At 42.4% G+C, this 25,334-nt stretch overlaps 1 protein-coding gene across 2 annotated transcripts in view; it reads left to right on the forward strand.

The window, feature by feature from the left end:
• The window catches only part of ATP10A (ATPase phospholipid transporting 10A (putative)), a 186,460-nt gene that overhangs the window by 54,554 nt on the left and 106,572 nt on the right, over nucleotides 1-25,334 (forward strand). For both annotated transcript variants that reach the window (XM_072737030.1, XM_025982272.2), the window contains exon 2: nucleotides 24,354-24,558. In XM_072737030.1, the coding sequence (XP_072593131.1) occupies nucleotides 24,354-24,558 (205 nt within the window). The remainder of the gene's footprint in view (nucleotides 1-24,353; nucleotides 24,559-25,334) is intronic.

Consider the following 25,334-nt stretch of genomic DNA (forward strand, 5'->3'; position numbering starts at 1 on the left):
ACACAGCTGGACTCTTTCTGGTAGTGGTCCCTCTTCTCCACCTCATAACATCCTATCCATGGCCACCAGGGATGCTCTTACTCAGGATGCAGTTCATCCCAGTGCTCAGAAAGCTTGTGTAGGGCCCAGGCCTCAGAGAATACAATAGGGACTCTCTCACTTAACCATCATATCTCTTTTATCCCACAATGGTGCCGCTCTTCTGTTAGGACCTTATTTCTGGCATCTGGTGCCTCCCCATATCCCCATCTCACGGCCAGTGAGCACATCACATCCTCCTAACCACTTCAGTTTTCCCCAAAGTCCAGGAAAGCTTGTTTTAATGTTAGCACTTGTGAATTTCCTACTGTCTAATCGTAAACCCACACCCTACCTTATCCAAGAAACTTCACTAGGTTTCTCCAAAGAATGGACAGTATTTGGCATAAAAGTACCATAGATCCAGACTTGCCACTCAGGAAGTGTACAATATTGGCATAAAAAGATGAGTTGGGAATCATTAGTTACTTACACAAATGTTTCCCACCTGAGAAACAAGTCACAAAAGAGAGAATGTTTTAATGAGGATTGTTGAGCAATTGTGTTGAAATAATCTTTTGTTTATTAAATCGTTAATTGTGGCTAGCTGCTTATTAATCCAAATGCCTGGAAAGACAGGCCACAGTGAAACTGTGAGAGAAAGCAGATGCAATATGAAAACAAACTTGAGAACTAGGAATGAACCTTGATATCCAGGGGTGGGGGACCATGGCAATGTTATTTTCAAATTGCAAAACAAAGGGCCTTATTAATATTAACATAGTACAGCATGGAAATAAAGAGTTAAGTCAGCTTGGAAACAAAGAGTTAACTCTTTTTTTAATAATAAATTTATTTTTTATTGGTGTTCAATTTGCCAACATACAGAATAACACCCAGTGCTCATCCCGTCAAGTGCCCCCCTCAGTGCCCGTCACCCATTCACCCCCATGCCTCGCCCTCCTCCCCTTCCACCACCCCTAGTTCATTTCCCAGAGTTAGGAGTCTTCATGTTGTCTCCCTTTCTGATATTTCCCACACACTTCTTCTCCCTTCCCTTCTATTCCCTTTCACTATTATTTATATTCCCCAAATGAATGAGACCATATAATGTTTGTCCTTCTCTGATTGGACTTACTTCACTCAGCATAATACCCTCCAGTTCCATCCACGTTGAAGCAAATGGTGGGTATTTGTAATTTCTAATGGCTGATTAATATTCCATTGTATACATAGACCACATCTTCTTTATCCATTCATCTTTCCGTGGACACCGAGGCTCCTTCCACAGTTTGGCTATTGTGGACAGTGCTGCTAGAAACATCGGGGTGCAGGTGTCCCGGCGCTTCATTGCATCTGTAAGTCAGTTAAAAAGGGGGTATGATCTATCAACCTGATTTATTTGACTCATTTGAAAGGTAAATATATTTAACTTTAAGTGTTATTTGATGATTGCTTATCACTTTTTTTCTTACTCATATGTTCTTCCATGGTCTCCCTCAAAGAAATCAGATTTTACATTCATCTCTACTATAAAGACAGCTACAGAATTCATAAGGAAGTCATTTCAGTGTCTCAACTGACACCAATCAATGCATTTTTCCTTTTAAAAACATTTGGTTAATTAGGATTTCATTTAAAACAATTACCCCCCCCCCCAAAAAAAACCACAATTATCCCATAAAGAATGCTTGACTGTCACAAGAATTGTCAAAGCCTTCATTCATTCAGCCAGAGCATGTCTGGTAGGCCTGCTGTAGGTGGATGTGGGGATGGGTGGCCTGAAGACCAGCTGGGAGAGGGCTGTGCACAGGGCTGCAGTAGAGTGGGTGAGAAGGCACATGGTCAGTCTAGGGCACTACCTGGCTGCCTGGCCTCCCTGCCTGGGGTGCAGGTGCTCAGAGACTGGGCACATGATCACCTCAAGAGTTCAGAGGTACTTGGCAGTAGAGATAAGAAGGCATTTGAGCCAATTCTTGAAAAATTTAAAGATTCTACAAAGTGAGGAAGTGAGTAAAGGAGGTTTTGCTAGTCTCACACTCACTATGGTCATTCTTTAAAAGTTCTGAGAACCTCTCAAATCGTCCCTTTTGCTCTTTTGTTGCCTAAAAAAAGCTACACTCTGAGCTCTGGTGGAGGCCCATCTGTTTGACGGAAACATGGGTGTGCTGAGGTATAAGCTGTGGTCAGAACTATAATTTAGATGCAGTAGAGAAAAATATGTGCTTGCCCTTCAGTTATTCCTGGAGAAAGAATGTATTATGACTTGGGAAAAGGAAACATTTACAGTAGGGAGGAGGAAAAGAATGTGTTAGGGCAGCTGTTTGGTGTAGTTCATGGAATGAATGAAAAATCACTTGTTCTATGCATGGCCAAGAGGACATTTAGTCTTCTGTATAGAAATAATCATCTTCAGCAGTTTTCACTGCTGCTTCTCAATGCAGTAAGGACCATATGTAATAAGATAAACTTCTTGACAAAATTATTTGAAATAAATATGATATGTGCCTTCCATCTTTGATTCCAAAATACTGTTTCTTCCGGTTGGTTTGGGAATTATAGGAATTACAGGTTTTATTTTTGTCTTTTATTTTTAGTAAAGGTAGAAAATTATTTTCATGAATCAAGTTATCAAATGTTGGGCAATCCCTAGAGTTAGATGAGTTTGGGGAAGGAAGATAGCCCAACCTTCACATTTCATCTATGGATTTAACATTTCCTTGTGTTCTTCCCCTAGAAGATAAACATAATCCTTCAGTCTGTGGACCCAAAAGGTGCTAGAGAGAAACATGACCCACATTTCTTGGGCTATAAGACTGATTTTTATCTGGACTGTACTTGTATGTTAATGCATTATTTTTCTCCTCAAGATCTATGTATAGTCAGTTCATTACTGTTTCAACTCAGAGAGAGTATAGAAGTAAATGTGAAGTGTGCTGCAGTGGGCAGGTGTGGTTTTTAGTAAATACAAATACTGAAATATTGATGATGATAAAGGATTTTTTTTTTTAAAATGTGGTATCTCTTTTCCCGGATCATGACTCTTAGGCACAGTAGAATGAACTTAAAGCCATGTAGGTGGCAGTATAGTTCCAATCCTTTTTGAGGTACTGGCTCTGATGCCTGTGTACGGCTGAGTATGACAGATTGCATCTGCAAAGTGGGTCAAAGGGACTCAACTAGTAATCCAAAATCAAGCTTGGACCGTTTCATTGAGTAGGGACCCAGCAGGCTCATGTGGGCCCATGTGTTGAAATTGGAGCCGGCTTCTCCAAGAATATCCCCATGGACCACCATTGATGTACTGTTCTAGCAATGCCCCTTATATTTCTTTTTAAAAAAATTTTAAAGATTTATTTATTAGGAGAGGGGGACAGCATGTGTATGAGTATGGGAGGGGCAGAAGGAGAAGGAGAGAATCTCAAGCAGACACCCTCCTGAGCCCAGTGACAGGACTGAATCTCATGACTGTGAGATCATGACCAGAGCTGAAATCAAAAATTGGATGCTTAACTGCTAAACCACCCAGGTGACCCAGTGCACTTTATATTTCAAAAGAGTTTTTACTTTTCCTCCATTCTTGCCTATTTTCCAAACCAAGAGCATTTACCTACCCAGGATTTATTATAATTTAAGCAAATCTCAAAAGCTAATACTTAAAATTCCTAATATTTCTGTAATATTTGATACTTTGAGAAGAAAATTCAGAATCATTCAACTATTTAAGAAACTTTTATTTGAATATATATATTAAATATTCAACAAATACCTAATGTTTGCTAGGAAAATCCTGATTTGTTTCCCAGGGACAGTTCTGAGAGGCAATTTGCTTTGCACCATTAGCCATATTTTACAGATAAGATGACTTAATGTTCATGTTTACAGAAGTTGGATGGTGCACCCAGGCAGTCAGTGGCAGAGATGAACTTGAGCAGTTGCTGTTTATTTTAGGTTGCATGCTCTTTCTGCTCTATTTTGATGTCTCTCTGTCAATCATCTTTTATGTGTATATCCTTGATGTATATACCTATTTGCAAGTGCATGTGTGCACACACACACACCCCATACATATAGATATACACACACACACACATGCACACACATGTCTTGGGGGCAGAGCATTGTGAATACAGACCGGCAACATGTAGGTGGCATTGGAAGTACATGCATGCCTGAGTCTGGGAAGAAAGCTGCTGCTTCCATTCTATACTCAGAGAAGCCAAGGCCCATGGAGGTTTGGGAACTGCCCAGAGTGGCCAAAACTGAGTGAGTTTCACTGTCAGGTTTTCTGAATCCACTATTCAGTTCCCCTGCTGGCATGTCCATTATGAGCCATCTTGCAAGTACAAACAGGATTGGCAAGATGCTTTGGAGTTTTAAGAATGTATATCCTTAAAAAAAAAAAAAAGAATGTATATCCTTATGGGATAAGTGCTGATGACAGAGCCACTTGCAAATGGGAACTGGATTTCCTGAGGATAAAGCCAGCTACACTGGGGCCAAACTCTGGTTCACATGGACTCACAAAGACAGAGGAATTTAGGCTGCTTATTTTGATTCTTAGGAGAACCCTTGAGTGAGTAAATTGCTCTAGAGGCACAGTCCTTGTAGCCAAGAAGCAAAGAAAATGTGCAGATGCCCAGATGGCAAGAGGACATTGGCAGACCCACCTTGCTTAACACCTGGTGTGTCCTTAGCACCTCGCATGAGCCCTGCAGAACCAACTTGATATTTCAACAGATGAAAGAAAGAAGGAGCATGGGATGCCTGGGTGGCTCAGCGCTGTAGTGCCTGCCTTCGGCCCAGGGTGTGATCCCAGAGTTCTGGGATCGAGTCCCACATCAGGCTCCCTGCATGGAACAGGCTTCTCCCTCTGCCTGTGTCTCTGCCTCTGTGTGTGTGTGTGTGTGTGTGTGTGTGTGTGTGTGTGTCTCATGAATAAATAAATAAAATCTTAAAAAAATAAAAGGAGCATAGGTGGAAAAGTGTAATTTAAGTGTTAGAGGAGACATTATGGTAGACTGGGAGGGAGAAGACCAGCACGGGCTGCAGTGTCACTACCTACCTTCTTACTAATGATTTGTTTCCCTTCAGACCCCTGAGATTGCTATGCCCAGGGGGTCAGATGAAGATGTATTCATAAGACTTGGCTTTGCCTTATCAGGAATTATCCACCTGAAAAAGATCCCTTGGTCATGTGGACACCAGGTAGAAACTAAGTTCCTGGTGAGATCCCTAACATGGCACACCCCATTGAATATTAATCACACTTTCCTCATATGTACAATGCAGTTGTATGTACCAAATTTTGGTCTGTGATTTATTTCAGGCAAAATAATGGCCTCCCCAAATATGTCCATCTTCTAATCCTCAGAACCTGTGAATATTTTAGATTACATGGCAAGGTAGAATTAAAGTAGTTAAAATCATTTAGGCTTAAAATAAGGAGATCTTTTTGGATTTTCTAGGTGAGCCCAGTGTAATCACAGAGGCCCATAAGGTAGAAGAAAGAAGAAAGAGAACCAGAAAGATGGCAAATCAGTAGGAAAGACTTGGCCTCCATTGTTGGCTTTGAAGATGGAAGAAGAGGTCATGAGCCAAGGAATGTGCGCGGCCTCTTAGAAACTAGAAGAGGCAAGGAAACAAATTCTCCCTTAGAATCTCTAGAGAGGGACACAGCCCTGTTGATTCCTTGATTTAGCTCAGAGAGACCTGTATTGGGATTGTGACATCCAGAACTCTAAGATAGTAAATTTGTATGGTTTTAAGCTACTGAGTTTCTGGCAATCTGTTAACAGCAGCCATAGGAAACTTGATTTGTGATGTTATTGACCTGGCTCAATAGACTGTCCACATAGCCCTAGGTTGCAGTGAGAGGGGTTCTCAGGACTGAGAAAATCTGCCTGGATATTTATCAATGTGTTCATTTCAGTTTTCAAAGAGGAAAGCCCAACTCTGTGTTTGCGATGTTAAGACAACACAGTCTGTACTGTGGAGATGGGCATCTGCCAGTGTTTCCACAGTGCACTTTGCCCAATTTCTGTTCTGTTCTAAGAAGAAAAGCATCCAGACAGAGAGTTCCCAAATAACGTCTTGGCCCAAAAGCAACATTTTACTGATTTAAAACAGGAAAATCATTTAAAAAGTCTCTCTGGTGAACAAAGATGGCTTTGTATGTGGTACTGAACCTAAGTAGGCCACATGCCTCCCTCATGTGGAGTGCATGTTCCCTGTGTTGACATAAAAATGTAGATGAGATCCTTCCCTTTGGAATACTGGGAGCCTTTAGCCAAAGGCGTGTGGCTGGCTGCTCACCAACCTGGATCAGTTATCAGTGTGATGAATTCATAGCATAGGAGATTTTCTGCTATAGTGGCTTTTGTATTCTGGCAGACACTTTAGGGTTCAGAGATTAGTGTGAGGGACTGCCCAAGGGGGATTGTGATGCCCTTCCTGCTCAGTGGTGGGAACGGGCAGCTGGCCAGGTAAGCTGTAGGTATAGTGGTATCAGGGCCAGGGTGCTTTATAGAGCTAGGATGTGTAGTTTTCCATGCCAGATCGAACAGTCTTACCAAAATGAGCAAATTGAGGCCCAGATGTTGGCTACCTGGGACCTGAATAAGAATCAGCATTTTAAGGCTGTGGGATTGCACTGTCCCCCAGAAGCTTACACCTGAGATGCATTCACAGCAGCCGTGACTGCATACAGAAGGAGCTCAGGGCTGCCTTACTCACATTAACAAACCTGCTCCCCAACCACCCATGATGCTGTCACAGAAACTGGTGTCCTCACTTTACAGATAGGGACACTGAGGCTGAGACATGACTGCCTGTGCAGACTGCAAGTGCCATATCAGAGGCCCGTGTGGGGCCTGGTTCTGCCCTGACTTCTCAGCTCACTCACCTCCTGCTGTGTGCCCAGGTGCTGCTGAGGGGTATCCAACCCTGTCCACTGTGCATGACTACCGCCTTGGGGGTCTGGGGAGCTGCTGGCTGAGTAGCCTCCTAAAATCCCAGTGTGTACCCAACAGCATATAGGGGAGCACATGTGGGATAAATCCCCTAATACAGCCCATCTCCCTGGGGACACTCCACACCGTCACTCCAAAGGGTTTTCTTTTCTTCAAGTTAGTTACCGAAAAGGAAACACATTTTCCCTTCACCCACAAGGGCTCACCAAACCCTTGGCCTGCAGCTGAAGCTCTAGTCAGGGACAACAAAAGGATAGTGCAGTCATCCAGTTGTTCAAACACCAAGAATATACTAAATGCATGGATTTTACCTCTGTAAAAACACAGTCTCTGGTGTCATTGAAATACTGGTAATAAAACTGATAAAACAAGTAAATAAGAAATAGATGCTTAACATTGTTACTGTGAGTATTGGTGTTTGAAGTAAAGTGGATTTAATTAGGACAGGTAGGAAGCCTCAGGGAATGTTCCAGAGTGGGCTGGAACACTAAACAAGGCTTAGTTTACACTACTGGGCCTTTCCACACTAGACAAGGCTTAGTTTGCATTACTGGGGACTCCAAGTGAGATCAGTCTATCTGTTGTCCATGTGCTAGTGGCACTGTATGTGTTTCTGAGGAGGAGGAAGGGATGGTTGGATAGAGTGGTCAGGCAGCTACCACAGAATTGGGTTTTTGCTCCTGTGATCTGGAGAAAGTTTGTTCTTTTGTTCAGTGTTTGTGTGTCATCCAGTCCACTTTAGCAGTGGAGATCTGGAAGCTGTTTCACCAGATTGGAATCTGGCACTTTGCAGGAAGGAGAAAATCAGAAAGAGCCTGGTTTTTCTCCTGTTGATTTGAATCTTCTCATTGTTCCATGCTGCCTTCCAATGTGTCCTTGGTCATTTGCTAGGATGTCTATAGGCAGGCTGAGACAGGGGATCTCGATCCTTCCCCCACCAGATACATTTCAAGAGTCGTGATTTCACATGTAAATTCTGTCATCCATGTGAAGTGGGAGACTTAGTCCCTTCTCTTTGACAAATGACCTGCACGACAGTGTCTCCTGGGCTTCCTGGGCCTGTTGAAGCTCTCCTGGCTGCAGGAGGACAGCAGGCAGTGGGGGCTGGGTGGGCACCTATGACTCTCACCCCAGGGCACTAGCCTCAGAGATGGGAGTCACCTTAGTTTCGACTCCAGGCCCTTGAATCACAAACCACAGACTGCACCTGGCACCTCAGGAACACTTGCCTCCAAGATACTTTGATTTAGTTGGCTCTAGAGTCCAATCCTCCCAACCAGGACAGGACCGTCATCACCAGAAGAGTGTCAGATGTCGGAGCCTGCTAGGAGGTTATAACTGCAAGTTAAAGGAAGAGGGCAGGTGGGAGATATATGGGGTTCTTTCTTGGCCAGAAGAAGTCCATATCCCTGATTGGTGGCCTTGACAAACCTTGCAAGGGTTATGTTTTGAAGAAGCCTAAGATCACAATTGTAATAGTCATAGACCCTCTCCTAGATCTCCTGACTTCTACTTGTGAGTTTTGGGGCATGGACTTAACCCCTTCTGACCTTAATTATCTTCATCCTTAAAATGAGAATGTCACCACCTCAGGGACACTGCAGAAACAGAATGAAAATGATGACATGCAGGTGATGGTCAGCATGGCCAGTGTCACCATATTTTTACCCAAGGAGGAAAACAAAGAGTTCACCATTCCTTCCTAATTCTAGCATTGTTGATTGTTCTCAGAAAAATATTGGGTGAAATCAATTTCCCCAGGTTAGTGCTAGACTCTACTAGAGAACACTGAAATTTGGCTCTCAAGCTATTAATACCAAAGGTTTCTTATATCACCATACAAACTGCATCGAACGAAATTGTGTCACCACAGCATACTTTGATCTATTTTTAATATTCCCTCTATTTTTCTCTGACAAGAGCAGTGCTTATTTGAGGTTTTTTACTGACCAAACTTTATAGCTTGTCATAATTGAGGGACATTTGTAATATGGAGAAATGTTGTTATACTGATTCTTTTAGAAAGGCTTAATATAGACAAGAGGTTGCTTGCATGATTTCTAATTCTGCATAGTAGGGAGAAACCCAGGGTGTTGGTCAGGGACCGATCTGGAAGTTAGTGCTCTTCAGTAAGCCCTAGGAAGACTTCCCAGTGGTGCAGTGACAGACAGTTTGGGCTGCACTGACCCAGTCTGCCATGCCCACTGGTTAAGAAAACTGCTGTGCTGCTCTGGTTTTTAGTCCCCTCAGAATAGCAAATGGGAGGAGAGGATCTTGTCATCAGTGAAGACTTTTACCCTTCAAATTCTGATTCAGAGGAAGCAGGGAGCTTTGGGGAAATGATAGCCAGCAAACAAACCCTTTCCCCCTCCAGCCCTCACACACCTGAGCAGGGTGGGGCACTGGGGGCTAGGTTCCTTTGGAGCAATCTTTAGTCCATCTGGGGCCATGGAAGGCACTGGTGCAGCCTACCCGCCATGGGCTACAGGCACTGGAGAGCACCATTAGAAAGCCCTGAGGTGAGTCCCACAGAGCAGAGCATCTTGGAAAATACCTGGGCCTGCAGAAGTCTTCTAGCCTTTAGTGGGGAAGGTGACAGTGCATGCAAGGGTAACCACATGCCCTGGTCCCTGGTATCATTCTTGCTCTTGGGGCTGGAAGAGACTGCCAGAGAAGGCAGGGTAAAGGTTTGTGCTCCTCTCTCAGCTGGGGAGCTACTTCACCTGCCACAGGAGGGGACCTGCCATCACTGTAGAAAGCACAGCAGAATCCAGGTGTGCTAAGCAAGAATAGTAACCATTCCTCCAAAGGGGCTGGGCTGCCCAGGGGAGGAAGATGGTTTGAACAAGAGAAATCGAGCTGGGGGCAGCGACACTTGTGGCCACACAAACAAGAACTGTTCATAGTAATTGAGGGCACTGAGTCTACTGAAGAAGGGAAGTGGGGAAGATCAGCTACTGAAAGTAGGAACAAAAACTGTAAAAGACCTCAGAATAAATTTAAAAAGAAAGGTTCAAAGCCCTTCTGATGAAAGTGTAGTACCTTTCTGAAGGATGTCAGCAAGCACTCAGCGATGAAAAGCTTCCTGTGGCCCTGGGTAGGAGAGTCAGTGCTGTCATAATCCCAGTACTCCCAAGGGGGATATGCCTGTGTGTAGTGCGATGCTGCTTAGAAGGTGGGACTGAATAAAATGGCCTTAAAGGTTTATAATGTTCCAGTAGAGCCAAGACATTTTTTAAAAGATGAAGGAAGGACTTTGTACCAGTTAGTGAAACCTGGGCTGCAGCATAAGGGTGTACATGACTTGCAGGTGCCCTGTAAGGGTAAGGAATGCAGTCACTCTGCATTGCTGGCCCAGCTGGTTTGGGACCTCTTTCCCCCAGAGGGGGGCACCCAGTGCTGCAGCTGATCCAATACACTGCAATCAAACCACTAGTACCACGGTGTGGACAGGAAAAATGACACGCTGATTGCTTGAACACAATAGATAAACCTCCAATACTGAATGTGAGAATTTTAAAGTAGGTATTTAAGTTCAATGGGAAAGGGATTATTTAATAATTAGTGTTTATACAGTTGGCTATGTGGAAGAAATAGCATTGGATCCTTGATTGTACCTTATAAAAATGAATATCAATTGGTTTGAACATTTAAATATGAAGAGAACTCTGCATTCTTACCCCCAATCCCCCAAAACAAGGAAGCCACATTACAGCCAGGGGCACAGGAGATTTTCTGAGTTAGGCCTAGAAAGGTCAGGCATATGTAACTAAATAAAAATTTTAACTGTTATATGACAAAATATGCCACAAATAAACATTATAAAAACTGTAACACTTTAGAGAAAAAAATTCAAGGCAGAGGACAGAAAGGAGGTTAATATTCTTTAATATGAAAGTTCTCACAAATTGTCAAGAAGGAAGCAAAAAATATAGAAAAAATGAGGGGAACATAGGCGTTAATTCGCAGAATAAGTCAGTTGGTCTGGGAGTCAGGGAAATGCAGATAGAAAGGTAGAGTGCCCTCTCCTACCTTTTCAACTGGAAAGGGAGGATTTTGGAAAATGAAGCAGCTATTGCTTACAGAAATAAGGGGGCTGGTACTCTAAGATACCAATGGAGAACTGTAAATTGGTGCCTTTAAAATTATTAAAGACACAGGACCTCTTCCAGCTTTAGGGCATTGCCTGCCAGAATGTGGATCATATTATTTCTGCCCATTTTGTGAGAATATCATACCAACAAGTGAATTACTGTAGTAGAAATTACCTTGGCAACTCTAAAAGTGTGCCCCAAGTGTTTATTACATGCTTCAAACGGCAGTAATCGTATTATTATTGAGATGACGAATCTGATCCCCCGGTCTTGATATCTAAGGAATTATTTTTGAGAATGTCCCATGAAATTCAGAAAAGACTGCAGTAGAAATGATTTGTCCAAAAAAAAAAAAAAAAAAAAGTTGAAACTCACCAGGGGTTTTCTAAGTGATCTGGCTTAAGGTATCATTTTTCTGTCACAGGCTAGTATATTTCCTGAGAAAAATTGTTTCTTCTGGATAGGCAGTGAGTGTTGCATTGTAGCAAATAATTGTGTGGTCCCAGCATAATACAGTGTAGGCTGGGAAACTTCATCTACCTCACCTTCATTCTAAAGAAGCCTGAGGCCCTTGTTACATGGGAGATTCTGCATTTTCTGACTGTATCTCAGAGGGCTCAGTATAGACTCATTTGAGCAGTCTTCTCCATGCACACATGTGCTTCTATATATATCTGGAGCATTTCTTACTATGCATGTAGCTTTTAGAAGACATCTGGAATAATAAGTATTTTAGAAAATACATTTCATGCATATGGGTTAAACTACCATACTTTTGGTAATTTTGCTAATCATGAGATTAACTGCAGGAAAACCACTCCCAAGGATCTTCTCACTGCCTTTGACTTTTAGTATTAAATTAAAAAGCCATTTGCATGTCTCACCAGAGGAGCAGATGTTTCAACTTAGGGTAGAAAGAAGACACATTCTGGATGTTGTGCAACATACTTGGGTCAAGTTCCTGTGGCAGATTTTGCCATTTCTGTTTCATTGCTGACTTCTCATGTATATGATTTAAAAAATATGTTGGTTTAGTTAATGTTTACTTGATAATCCATTTTCCAGAATGTTTGTCACAGGTGCTTTGAAGCAGTGCTTCTCAACCTGGGATGATTTTTGTCCCCCAGGAGGCATTTGGCAATGTCTGGAGCCATTTTTAGCTGTTACAGCTTGTAGGGAGGGTCACACTGCTGGCATTTCTTGGGTGGAGGCCAGGGATGCTGCTTAACATCCTGTAAAGCAAGGTGGCTAGTTCTCTGTGGCCCAGGGACCCCTGGGTGGTCCAGCAGTTGAGCGGCTGCCTTTGGCTCAGGTTGTGATCCTGGGGTCCTGGAATCGATGGAGTCTCGCATAGGGTTCCCCATAGGGAGCCTACTTCTGCCTCTGCCTATGTCTCTGTCTCTCTCTGTGTCTCTCATGAATAAATTAAAAATCTTTAAAAAAAAAAAAAAAGAATTATCTGGCCCAAATATCTGTGCTGAGGTTGAGAACTCCTGCTTTAAAGCCACTGTCTCTCATTCTGGGCTCTTCATTTCTCTGCCTTTGTGTAAATGAGGGTTTATTAAATTTGAGATAATTTTAGAGTCTCAGTGGATCTTTTTTTAAAGTGCTGTGAGAATTTTTCCTGTCTGTGTGTCTCTCTCCCTGTGCTCCACACACATGCCTTCATTTGTTTACAAGATGAAAAATAACTTCCATGGAGGATTTTCTTATCCCCAAGGCATTGGGCCTTGGCACTGATGATTATTCCACGAGGTTCTTGGATCACTTGCCGTGAACCTCCCATTTAGGGCTTGCCTCACTGTGTCCTGGTTTCTCCTTCATTCTGTTTGCTTCAGACGTGTTGTGCTGCTCTCCCCTTCCTGGGCCCGAGGAGTCCTAAAGTCCAGCCAGGCTGGGGATGCTGCAGTCTAGTTGGTTTGCCTGTTAGGTTTGTTCCATGGTCTTCTCTTTTTCTTAAAAATGTGTTCTGTGGATCTTTATAAATACTTTACATTTGAACATAGCTCAGCCTTGAACTATTCAAGAGAGGAAGAATATGGATTCAGTTCTTGTCTAAGATGCAAAGCATCCAGAGATTTCTACCAACTGTTTTTGTTGGTTTAGTAGATGTAACAGAACTTAGTTTAGTTGCAACAAGCCTGTCTCATCCATGGGATGAGTTCCTTTATCACAGAAACTGTGATAAACTGAGAGGCCAGAGTCAATTTGATGTTTGGAAAAGAACTCTCTTTTTACAGGGACTAATTGTTCTGTGCCAATGAAATAGTAAAGAATGGTGCTAAGCACCCAATCTTATTTTCACTGTGATTCTACTCATCTGGGTGCTCTATTTTACTTAACTGCAGTGAATGATTATGCCATCTTTCTAAGTTAAGAAAACAAAATAGCGGCTCTTGCTTTAACTCCAAACCACAATTTAGCTGTAAGGTGTAACTTGTTCACTTGTAATATTTCTGATTTTATTAGTCAAAGTCAATCTCTTGTTTCAAAAGCATAATGAGGAAAATCATGCACAAAAAAAAAAATGGAAAGTGATGTCAAAATAGAGACTGTGGCCTTGCTCAATTTGAAGGTCCTTGTGGATGGTCTGATGCCCACCTGCAGAGCAGGAAGTCTGTGCAACCAGAATGAAGGGCTGCTGGGGGTTAGGTGTGAACAGTTTCTGTGGGAAGACAGACCTCCATTTATGGATCAGGCACCTGAGGTGCTGAAGTTCAGGTTTCTGAGCCCCCAGCTCCTCTCCTTCCTCTGTGCCTCTTAATGACTTAACTGTCATTATGAGGCAAGACAGTGCCTGTGCTGGGGTTTCAAGCCCTCGGTGGGAGCAGTGACCAGATGTGAGTCATCATCATTCATTATTGATCATTCTAGAGTCAGCTGCTTAGTACTGTTTGGAAATATTCTCTGGGGGAAGAAGTTCTCAAGAAAGGTGGGGGCAGCTTTCCCTAGAAGTGACCAGTAAGATGCCTGCCGTAGGCGAGCTGGCGAATTTGAAAATGAGCAGTTTGGCCAATAGCCTTGTCTCCAGCCATGCCATGTGTGCCCTACCCGAGTTGGGAGCCCTTGTCAAAGCTACCAGCTCATTCCAAAGCCATGCAAAAAAACTTGCTCTCCTGCCCCAGTGACAACCCACTGACTGCCCCTTCAGCCCCAGAGGGGTGTCCCCAGAGTCAGAGGTCCGAAGTGGGTGGTGTCCAGGTTGCCAAAGCTCAGATGCTCTTGGCCGCAGTTAGGGATGAGCTCATCTCTCAATCTGCCACGGCCCATTTAGGACACACTTCCCAGTTTGTAGCAGAGACCACAATTTGGTGACTTCTAACCTTGGATGTGGCTGCCCTGGTTGTTTGCAAATAAGCAGACGGTCAGACAAATGGACTGAAATCTATGTCAAACACTGCAGAGGTCTAGGACTGTTTGCCTTTCCACCCTTATTCAAGTATATCAGTATTTTACTTTCAGGCTACATTGGTCTCTGGGCTGCATAATTTAAAAGAAAAAAATAAAAAGTTTTTGGCTTGGAATTTTGCAAAGTTGTCAATAGACAACTCCTTTAGGAGTTGTAGTTGTTCCTCTGTTAGGACACCAGATCAGAAGTGCTTTCAAAAGCAAATGGCCCTTGAGGCTTCATGGTTCCTGGAGATTTGGTCCTTTGTCTTCCTGGCTTGTGACTTTGGTTAGGTCATTCCATCTTTATTTCTCTAAGTGGGAATATAGTGTTAGGATTGTGTGAGGACTTAGTGAGATAAAGCTCCAGATTCCTATCTTTATCTGCCTTTGTCTTCAAAGCTGTGGGCATCTCCTACAAGGCCAACCCACATATGCTACTACTAGCGCCTTGAAGATATCACAATTGGATTCTCTTCCTTCCCACAGCAGACGCACTCCTGTGTAAGGTCAGTGGCTCCCACATTACATCCACCAGGGCTGGAGATGTGGATACTCACATGCCCATTCTCTTATTTATTATATTCAATTAATTAACATATAGTGTATTAGTTTCAGAAGTAGAATTCAGTGATTCATTTGTCTTATAAAACACCCAGTGCTCATTACATCATGTGTCCTCCTTAATGCCCATCACCCAGTTATCCCATCCTCTCACCCCCCTTCCCTCCAGCAACCCTCAGTTTGTTTCCTATGATTAAGAGTCTCCTATGGTTTCTCTCTCTCTCTCTCTCTCTGATTTCATCTTTTATTTTTCCCTCCTTTCCTTTATGCTCCTCTGTTTTGTTTCTTATATTTCACATGAGTGAAGTGATAAGATTATTGTCTTTCTCTGATTGATTGATTTTTTAAAAAGATTTTATTTATTTATTCATGAGAGAGACAGAGAGAGAGAGAGGCAGAGACACAGAGGGAGAAGAAGGCTCCATGCAGGGAGCCCAATGTGAGACTCCATCCCAGGACTCTGGGACCATGCCCTGAGCTAAAGGCAGATGCTCAACCACTGAGCCACTCAGGCATCCCTCCCTCTCTGATTGATTTTTTTCACTTAGCGTGATACCCTCTACTTCATCCATGTCATTGCAGATGGCAAGATTTTTTCTTTTTTTTTTTTTTTGGTGGCTAAGTAATATTCCGTTGTATGTATGTGTCACATCTTCTTTATCCATTCATCTGTTGATGGACCTCTGGGCTCTTTCCATAGTGTGGCTATTGTGGACATTGCTGCTATAAACATTGGGGTGCGGGTGCCCCTTCAGATCACTACATTTGTATCTTTGAGGTAAACACCTAGTAGAGTAATTGCTGGGTTGCAGGGTAGCTCTATTTTAAACTTTTTGAGGAACCTCCGTACCATTTTCCAGAGTTGGCTGTACCAACTTGCATTCCTTACAATAATGTAAGAGGGTTCCCCTTTCTCCACATCCTGGCCAACATCCATTGTTTGTTGTGTTGTTGATTTTAGCCATTCTGACGGGTGTGAGGTGGTATCTCATTGTGGTTTTGATTTGTATTTCCCTGATGCCCAGTGATGTTGAACATTTTTTCATGTGTCTTTTGGCAGTTTATATGTCTTCCTTGGAGAAATGTCTATTTATCATATGCCCATTCTCATCTAATCATTCATGGTGGGTGTCTAGTCATATAGATTATAGTCAAATTTCCATGCCCATCCTTTCTTCCTGTTTCTATTTCTGAATTGACTTATTTTGATTCAACCCTGCCTTATCTTTGATTTGGGCAGTGCTCTTCTAGCCTCTCCCCAAATTTCATTCTTTAGTATAAGTAGTCCCCTTGGGGTATGGTTTAAGCTAAGATTCTTTTCATCTGTGGGACACCTGGGTGGCACAGTCAGTTAAGCATCTGACTTCCGCTCAAGTCATGATCTCAGGGTCTGGGTATTGAGCCCTGCCTCCAGCCTCATGTTGGGCTCTGCACTCAGTGGGGTGTCTGCCTATATCTCTGCCCATCCCCCCGACTCATTCTCTGTCTCTCAAATAAATAAATAAAATCTTTTAAAAAATTTGAAAAGGGGGACGCCTGGATGGCTCAGCGGTTGATTGTCTGCCTTTGGCTCAGGGAGTGATCCCGGGTCCTGGGATCGAGTCCTGCATCGGGCTCCCTATGAGGAGTCTGCTTCTCCCTCTGCCTCTGTCTATGCCTCTCTCTATATCCCTCATGAATAAATAAATTTAAGAAAAAGAATCTTTAAAAAAATTTTTTAAAAAGGAAAAGATTCTTTTCATTCTTTAGGATCTAAATTCAGGTGTCCCCTCTTCTAGGAATCAGTCCCCAATTGCCTATTCAAAACAAGTGTTCTTCCTTTGAGCATTAAATTGTACGTAAAAACTGTAATGTGAAAACCTTTAAAAAAAAAAAGAAAAGAAACTGAAAAACACAACCCTGAATCTCTTCTTTCTCATCCTCACTTTATTTCTTGCTCATCCTCACCCAGGATATTCCTTTATTGATTGGTTTTGTTAAAGGAGAGACATTTTTAACAGAAGGGAGACAGCACGGGAGGCAAGTGAGATGTGCTGCATTACTCCTGTGTGCCTCCAGTGCCAGCACCTGAGTAGGGTGTGGGTGTGGTGAATGAGGAGAGGACAGGAGTGGGATTCCCATGTGTAGTTGTGAAAATAGTTTGCCATTGAATTAAAGCTAACATTTTTACAGCAAGGGGAAGTATACAATAGAATATGGCCATGTCATGTTGTTAGATAATATAAGGGTAAGAAAACCAAATGTGTATTCATGTTGTAGCCATTTTGAACTTTTTCATTCCTCTCCTAAAATACCAAAATAGAGAAGAAGCAATAATCTCCAACTGTAAGATGACCTGGAAGCTGGCAGGTGGCAGCCCCCAGATATGTGGCCTGTGGTATTTTGTGGGCAGCCTGGCACTGCAAACACCTGTTGCTACTCTGTATTGATTACACTGTTACAGAATTTGAATGATCATGTCATATGACAACAGAGGAGTAGCCTGTGTGTGGGATCAGAAATGAGCATGCCTCTTTGTGCAGCCAGGGAGGACTCTTAGAAACAGAATTTCATTCTTGAATTCATAGAACAGGTTGGAGATGAGGGTAGTGATGATCCAATTACTCTTGTGACTGTCTTTGTACAAGGAGTGGCAGTGGGTCACCAGGGATGTTGACTGGTTGTGGCAAATTGGAACCTATTGTCACCTTAAAAAAACAAAAGCTCCTTTACTGTTAGGTAGTGAAAATGATAGCCAATAACCTAAATGCAAATCTCCCGGGAAACAGTACATTAAAGATGAAAGTATAATTCCCTCATTTTCTGCAAGTGCATTTTTTTTAAACTTTAAGTTTGTTTGTTTTATGAAATATATCCACCTTCACCACATTGGAGATATCTATAGATACATTGTTGAAAATTCTGAGCCATTGCTGAGATTCCTTAAACACTGGAGGGTGAGGGGTTAGTAAGATTGCAGTGAGTGAAAACTCTGCCCATTTTTAAGATTTTATTTATTTATTCATGAGAGACACACAGAGAGAGAGAGAGAGAGAGAGGGACGCAGAGACACAGGCAGATAGAGAAGTAGGCTCCATGCAGGAGCCTGATGCGGGACTCAATCCTGGGACTCCAGGACCATGCCCTGAGCCGAAGGCAGGCACTGAACCACTGATCCACCCAGGTGTCCTGACTCCGATGCCTTTCAAAAGATAAAACATTAACAAGACATTCTGAGCAATATATCTTGAACCCTGTATTCATGAAGAAGAGCTATGTGAACAGTGATCTGAAGGGAAAACATGCTTTCAACTACTTAGAGTAATTCCTGTGAATTCTGTAAGTCAGGTATCTCCTTTTAGGGGATTGAACCTTAAAAAACATAACTAGTACAAATAAATAGTTTAACTCAGCCTAAACATTAAATAACCAAAAATGATGAATTAAGGGATCTTAAAATTTTATTTACTGCTTGTCTTTAAATAAAATTTGTCATTGGTTATCCTCTTGTATCCTTATTTTTTCACTCCTGCATTTTGTTGTTTTGAACAAAAAAAGGCTCAGATGAAAATTGCCAAGTTCAGCATGACTAATTATAAAATGTTAGTAATAGATTTTCCTAGAAGGGAAAATCTATTAATCTCAGAAGGCGCACATTAGCCTCAGAACAGATTTTCAAAATCATTTATTTAATATTCTCAACTGTTCAGCTGAGGAAACAGCAGGCCCAAAGTGAGGTGGTTGGTGCAGAAAAACAAAAACAAAACAATAGTGGCAAGGCTTTTCTTAAGACTTGCTTTTGTCTATGGCTTCATCTGTGGATCTTTTAAATATAAGACATCTTTATCACTCTACCCCTTTTAGGTCCCCCCTCCCCACTTTTCAAAAGAATCACTCTTTTTTTACTCATGAACTTTGAAATCTTGGTTCAACACACCAGAGTTCAGACCTTTCAGGAATGATGAGCAGGGAAATTGCAGCTAATTAGAAGAGCCAGTTGACATTCCTGTCGAACAATTGTGCACCATGTTTGTAGTATTTATAACATAGCTGCTATTTCAAGACTGCACATTTTCAGGGTTTCCCCACATGTTAGATTTTATTTATGAGAGAGAGAGAGAGAGAGAGAATAAGCGAGCGGGGGGAGGAGCAGAGGGAGAGAAGATTCTCAGCAGACTCCCTGCTGAGCATGGGGCCCAATGTAGGGCTTGATCCCAGGACCCCAAGATCATAACCTGAGCTGAAATCAAGAGTCAGGTGTTCAACCAGCCGAGCCACCCAGGCCCTCAGGGTTTTCCCACATTTTAATATGTTATTCATGCCCTCGATGGGCTTCCAGTTTATGGGAGAGAAAAACACGTTTGGATCTTGCTCTGCATTCTTTTCTTGCTGAATAGCTTTTCCTCAAGTATGCAGATTATAAAACTCTGGTACCTGGTAGAATCTTTAGTTTGTTAAACGCTGTCCAAAATTGAGCTGCCAGGAAGGGGGAGCATCTAGCTCCTGCTTCTGTGCAGAAAATGGAAATGGTGCATATTGATTTTTTTTTTGTTGCTGTGCAATAAATCTCTGCCAACTCAGCAACTGAAAACAGTGTTGCAACAACATGGATGGACCTAGAGGGTATTATGTTAAGTGAGTAAGTCAGATAAAGACAAATACTGTAGGATCTCACTCATATGTGGAATCTAAAGAACAAAACAAAAACAGATTCACTCATACAGAGAATAAAGCTACCAGAGTGGGACAGGGTTAGGTGGCAGGTAAAATTGGTGAAGAGGATTAAGAGGTACAAATTTCCTGTTATAAAATAAGTAGGTCATGAGCTGTAGTATACAGCATAGGGAATATAGTCAATAATATTATAATGACTTTCTATGGTGACAGATGGTAATTACACTTTGGGGATCATTTTGTATAAAAGTATTGAATCACCGTGATGTACACCTAAATAGGAATTTGTGTGTCAAAAAAGAGAATAAAGATGTATTAACTTGTTTTCTGGGGGTCAGGAGTCCAGGCATGGTTTGGCTGGGTCCTCTGGCCAACGTTTCAAGAGGAGAGGCTACCACTGAGGTGTTGGCTGGGCCTATGGTTTTATGTGAGTCTTGGGTCCTTTTCTAGGCTCTTTGGGTTCTTGGTGCAATGTAATTCAGTGGCGGTTAGGACTGAGACCCCACAGTCTCAGCGCTGCCATGTGGCCACTTTCAGTGTCTGATTTCCTGTCTCTGGCCTTAGACCCAGATTTATAGGACTCCTGTGGCTCCGTGAGGCCCACTCAGATGGTCTCTTTGTTGATTGGCCCATAGTCTACCGATTGGTCACCCTAGTTACATCAGCAGGAGTGATTTCCACCACATTCACAGTTCCTACCTCACTCGGGGGCGGCAGGAGTGTGTACCCCAGGACTGATCTGAGGATCTTGGGGCCATCTCAGAATTCTCTCTTTAGAAAGAATATTATGTGGGCAAACTAAACAGTGCTACTTCCTAATTGCTATGAAGGAATGCAGAGTATTGAGGACTTGGAGATTTCCAACATTCCTACTATAAAAAAAAATACAAGTTGTGTGTCTCAGGGGAGTCCTCGTTTCCTGGAAGAGTGCAGGCCCGTCCCTGGTGGGGGTTAGAGTTGGCAGGACAGCCATGGTGCATGCAGTGTGCACTCCTGAGATTTTTACTGTGGAGAGGAGGGTCACCCATTCTGTCCACCCTGAACTGCGTCCTTACTGACCTAAGGAAATATAAGGGAGTTCTAAATTGTTTACCGGCTGCATATTAAAGTCTGAAGGGGAGTGTCATTAGGAGGCCAGTGTTATGTAGTATTGTGTCAGAGATTTATTTCTGTCTTCTCTGCAGTGTTTTCCTGTGCACAGATGTGTAGGGGAGTGTGGGACACATGCCTGTAGATAAATCACCTGGTACAGTGCCCTCCACTACCTGCTTTCTCTGCTGCCTCTCTTTCTCTGTCACTGTAGCTTGGGAGCCTGTCCTTCCCAAGGAGTCATGGGAATTGCAGTTACTAGGTGTTAGTCTATTCAGGCTGCCATAACAAAGCACCACAGACCAAGTGGCTTAAACAAGTTTATTATCTCTCAGTTTTGGAGATTGAAGTCCAAGATCAAGGTGTTGGCAGGACTGGTTTCTTTTGAGTCCTTTCTCTTTGGCTTGCAGATGGTTGTTTTCTCACTGTGACCACACATGGTCTTTCCTCTGTGTGCACACATCCCTGGTGTCTCTTCCTCTTCTTGTAAGGATGTCAGTCACATTGGATTAGGACCACACCCTCCAACTGCATTTCAATGTAAGACCCTATGTTCAAATATAGTTGCTGGGAAAAAATAAGTGTTATACCTTCCTCATGAGGTCCATGAGAAGAAGGGTTACTCATATATAATGTGTGTGTTATATGTAATATATATTACATATTGCATATATCTGTATGAATTTATTTTTTAATTTTCTTTTAAAGTTAGCTTGATTTTTTTTATATGTGGCAGTGTTTCTTAAAATTTCTATATCATTAAAATTACTTAATGTTCTTATTTTGAAAAATCGACACATTTATAGGTGAGTTTTTAATATATAATATAGCATATAATATATGCACATAGAGTATATACAATATATTTAATATATAATATAATTATATAATAAAAATTACAGAAAAGTAAGCAGGAACATTGCAAGGGTTGGTGTAGGGTCCAGACTCAGCACTGATGCTCCAGCTGGAATTGTTGATGGGACAGTGGGGCTTTGATGGGGAATCTTTGGTCTGTTGAGGTGTCAAAAGGTTCTGTCATCCTGCTCTTCTTTCACAAATGATGCCCAGGTTTGGGTTTCCAAGGGTCCGACCTACTGTAGGAATTCCTGTGAGTTTCAGGACCTTTTCACAGAAGCCTACATTCTTTCAGGCATCCTGGAGCCACCCTCTGTCCTGCTTCCTCTTCTTTCCGTGGCTCACAGGGATCCACTCCCCAGCACTGTCACCAGAGATGTCCTCACCCAGTGATTGCGGTTCATGGCCACATCGGGATCTGTTGGGGATGTTCCAACAGGGAGAATCTCCTTGGAGGCTCAATGCCTCCACCAAAGTTGTTATTTTTTAAAAACAGTGCTCCAGTGGAGTGGGCAAGCTAATGTCTTAAGACTCCAAGACAGATGGAAACTGACTTTATATTAGATGAGTTCTATAAATGGAATGTAGTTAAGGTAAGCTGAACACAGACACTTCTACTCCTCCCCTTGTCATCACCTTCCTGTGCCCCTCCCTGGGCAAGTCTGTTACCACCAGTCTCCTGGCAACTCCCATCACAACAAAGCCTGTCCACCTCACTCTCAGGGTGTATGCTGCCCTCCTCTGACTAATTAGTGACTTCGCTTTGGGAAACTTCTTTGGGAAGAGGATGGGCTCTTTCAGATTTCTCTGTACTTTCTCAACAAATGATAAGGGAGAGAAACTAAGGAAGTATTGCTTGCAATGATATAAAGTCAAGGTTTGACCTTTAGAAAAGGAGATAGGAACGTTTTCAGATGTTTCATCTTTCACACATCAAGGCTGTCTGTCCACAGGGAAGAGGTCATACTGGCAGTGAGCCAGCAGGATGGTTGGATGACTGAGTGCTAATTCTGTCCCTTATCTCAGAGCCAGCTGACCTCGAGCTGGAAGTTGATGGGATCTCCTCACAGCTGTTGAAGCAGTCTTGAAGAATACCCTGGCCTTGTAGGGAGTGTTGGATTGTCCCAGGAAGAATACCTTTGCTCACATTGTGGGCTTGATTATATAGTCCTCAAGGATTGCTATCCAGTGGTTTGGTCTTGCCTTGCATTATTTTTGAGTACAGAGCTGTCTAATTTATCTTTGTTGGTCTTATGGTGGCCAAACTGTGCTTTGCACATGATTGGTTTGGTGGGCCTTGAATTAGAAGAAAAAGAAAACAGAAGCTTAAAATGGAAGGGGATACTTCTCCCTTCACATCTAGGGCAGCTGATGGCTAGGAGCTCCTGGAAGTTTGCCATGGGTTTCCTCAGATCCACAGCGTGGGAGTTAAATAGATGTGTAAAACTCTCAATACTTCTTCTAAAGTTCAGGAGTCATTTAGATGTGACTGACTTGGTCCACCTTGAGATCCAGACTGGCCTGAATTCAGGCTCTCCAGGAACTCAGGCGAGGAGAGGCATTTTATGAGACAGGAAACAGTAAGAAGGTGATGGTTAAGGTGAAATGTGTTTTGGTGTGTGTTTTTTCTTTCCCCTCAACACTATAAGCTAGAGGATTTCTTGCTAAAATTTCCTTATAGCATATCATGTTGAAATACAGTCCTGTTTCTATACTTATTTATAAAAATGGATAAAGCAGCCTTGAAGGAATTCTTAAAAATGCCCTTTGTAGGATTAATTGGCCTATATTTTCAGAGTAGGAAAAAAACCTAAAGAAGAAACCTACAAATACGGTTTCCATCTAAGAATTTATTAATAGTAACTACTTGATGTTGAAAGCTGACTGTTGGCTGTTGTTCTGAGTAATTGGCATGTGCTATCTCCTTCTTGAATGAGTTGAAGAGGATGCATCTATTATTATTTCATACTGCAGATAGGAGAAGGATAGTGAGATGCAGACAGATTCTGCTCTGCGTTTGCCTTTTGTAGTTCCTTCATAATAGTGCCCTCACACAGTATTTGTCCTTTTGTGACTGACTTCTTCTACTTAGCAAAATGTCTTCAAGATTCATCCATGTTGTAGCACGTGTCAGATTCCCTTCCTTTTCATAGCAGAATCATATTCCCAGTGTTCATATATACCACATTTTGCTTATCCACTCATTCAACATTAGACATTAGGGTTGTTTCCATCATTGGCTGTAATAACTGATGCTTCTAGGAAGATGGATGTACAAGAATCTATATCAGTCCTATCTTTTAATTCTTTGGGGTATATACCTATGGGTGGACATTCTAACGATTTTAAGGTGTATAATTCAGAGACATTTAATGCATTTACAGTGTTGTGCAACCATCATCACTACCTAGTCCCAAAACATTTTAATCAGATGGAAGCCTGTACCCAATAAACAATTTCTCCCCATTTCCCTTCCTCCTAGTCATTGGCAGCTACCAATCTACCTTCTGTGTCCCTGGATTTGCCTATTCTGAATACTTTATGTAAATGGAGTCATATTATATGTGGCCTTTATGAATATCCCTTTTAAATATTTTTATTATAGAAATTTTTAACATACTGGAAAATAGATATATTTGTTAAATGAGCTGCATGTGCCATCACACAGATTTAGGTATGATTGATCTTCTGCCAGTCTTTTTAATGGTAGTCTTTTTATCAGGGAGGAAAAGCAGTATGTGAATCGATTCTGGAAAGAAATCCGAGTGGGAGATTTTGTGCGTCTTCGCTGCAATGAGATCATCCCTGCAGACATTCTGCTGCTGTCCTCCAGTGACCCTGATGGACTGTGCCACATTGAGACTGCCAACCTGGATGGAGAGACCAATCTGAAGCGACGGCAGGTGGTCCGTGGCTTCTCAGAGCTTGTAAGTGACCTGATACTTTCAGGGTATCCTGAGCATCACATCCACATGGTACCTCCCATGCTAGCTTCTGGGTGTCAGAGCACTTGCATCCTGCCCCTTATGCCCCCCCCGCCCCACCTTCCCCTGCCACTCCCATCAGGCCAGGCTACTTTTCCTAGTGGATAGATGTGGAACTGAGGGTCTGAGAGGATCCCTGACCTCCTGCAACCATAACTAGCCTGTGACTGTGGGGAACAGGACCTAGTGTTTATAATTCTGATGTCTACTGTAGACTTTGGAGTTTCTCAAAACAGTATTTAAAATTACAAAGAATATTTATGACTAGCTGACTGTTAACATTTATTCAGTTGTTTTTCTAGTTTGCTAAATAGCGCTGCAGAAGTAATGCCCTATTCTGAGAGTGTAGCTCTGGAATGTTTTCTCCTCAAGGGTGTTTGGCATTAGCTCTCCCATATCTGAATTCTGCTTTAGAGAGCCTCAGCCACAGCTCAAAGATGTACAGTTGATGGAGAGTGAGAAGTAGGAGCAGAGGTCTGACTGCTGACACTCACCAACAGACTTGTGGCTGGAAAATCCAAACCCTGTCAGAGATTTCTAACCTATTCCCTGCAGGTCTGTGTAGAAGGTATGGGGGTCAAACGCCAAGTGAAACTGAGGGGGCACTTGACAAGCACTGGGTGTTAATACTATATGTTGGCAAATTGAACTCCAATAAAAAGATATACAAAAATAAATAAATAAATAAAAATAAAATATTCATAAGGAAAAAAATGAAA

This window comes from Vulpes vulpes, chromosome 14 (genome assembly GCF_048418805.1).
Source record: "Vulpes vulpes isolate BD-2025 chromosome 14, VulVul3, whole genome shotgun sequence".
NCBI lineage: Eukaryota > Metazoa > Chordata > Mammalia > Carnivora > Canidae > Vulpes > Vulpes vulpes.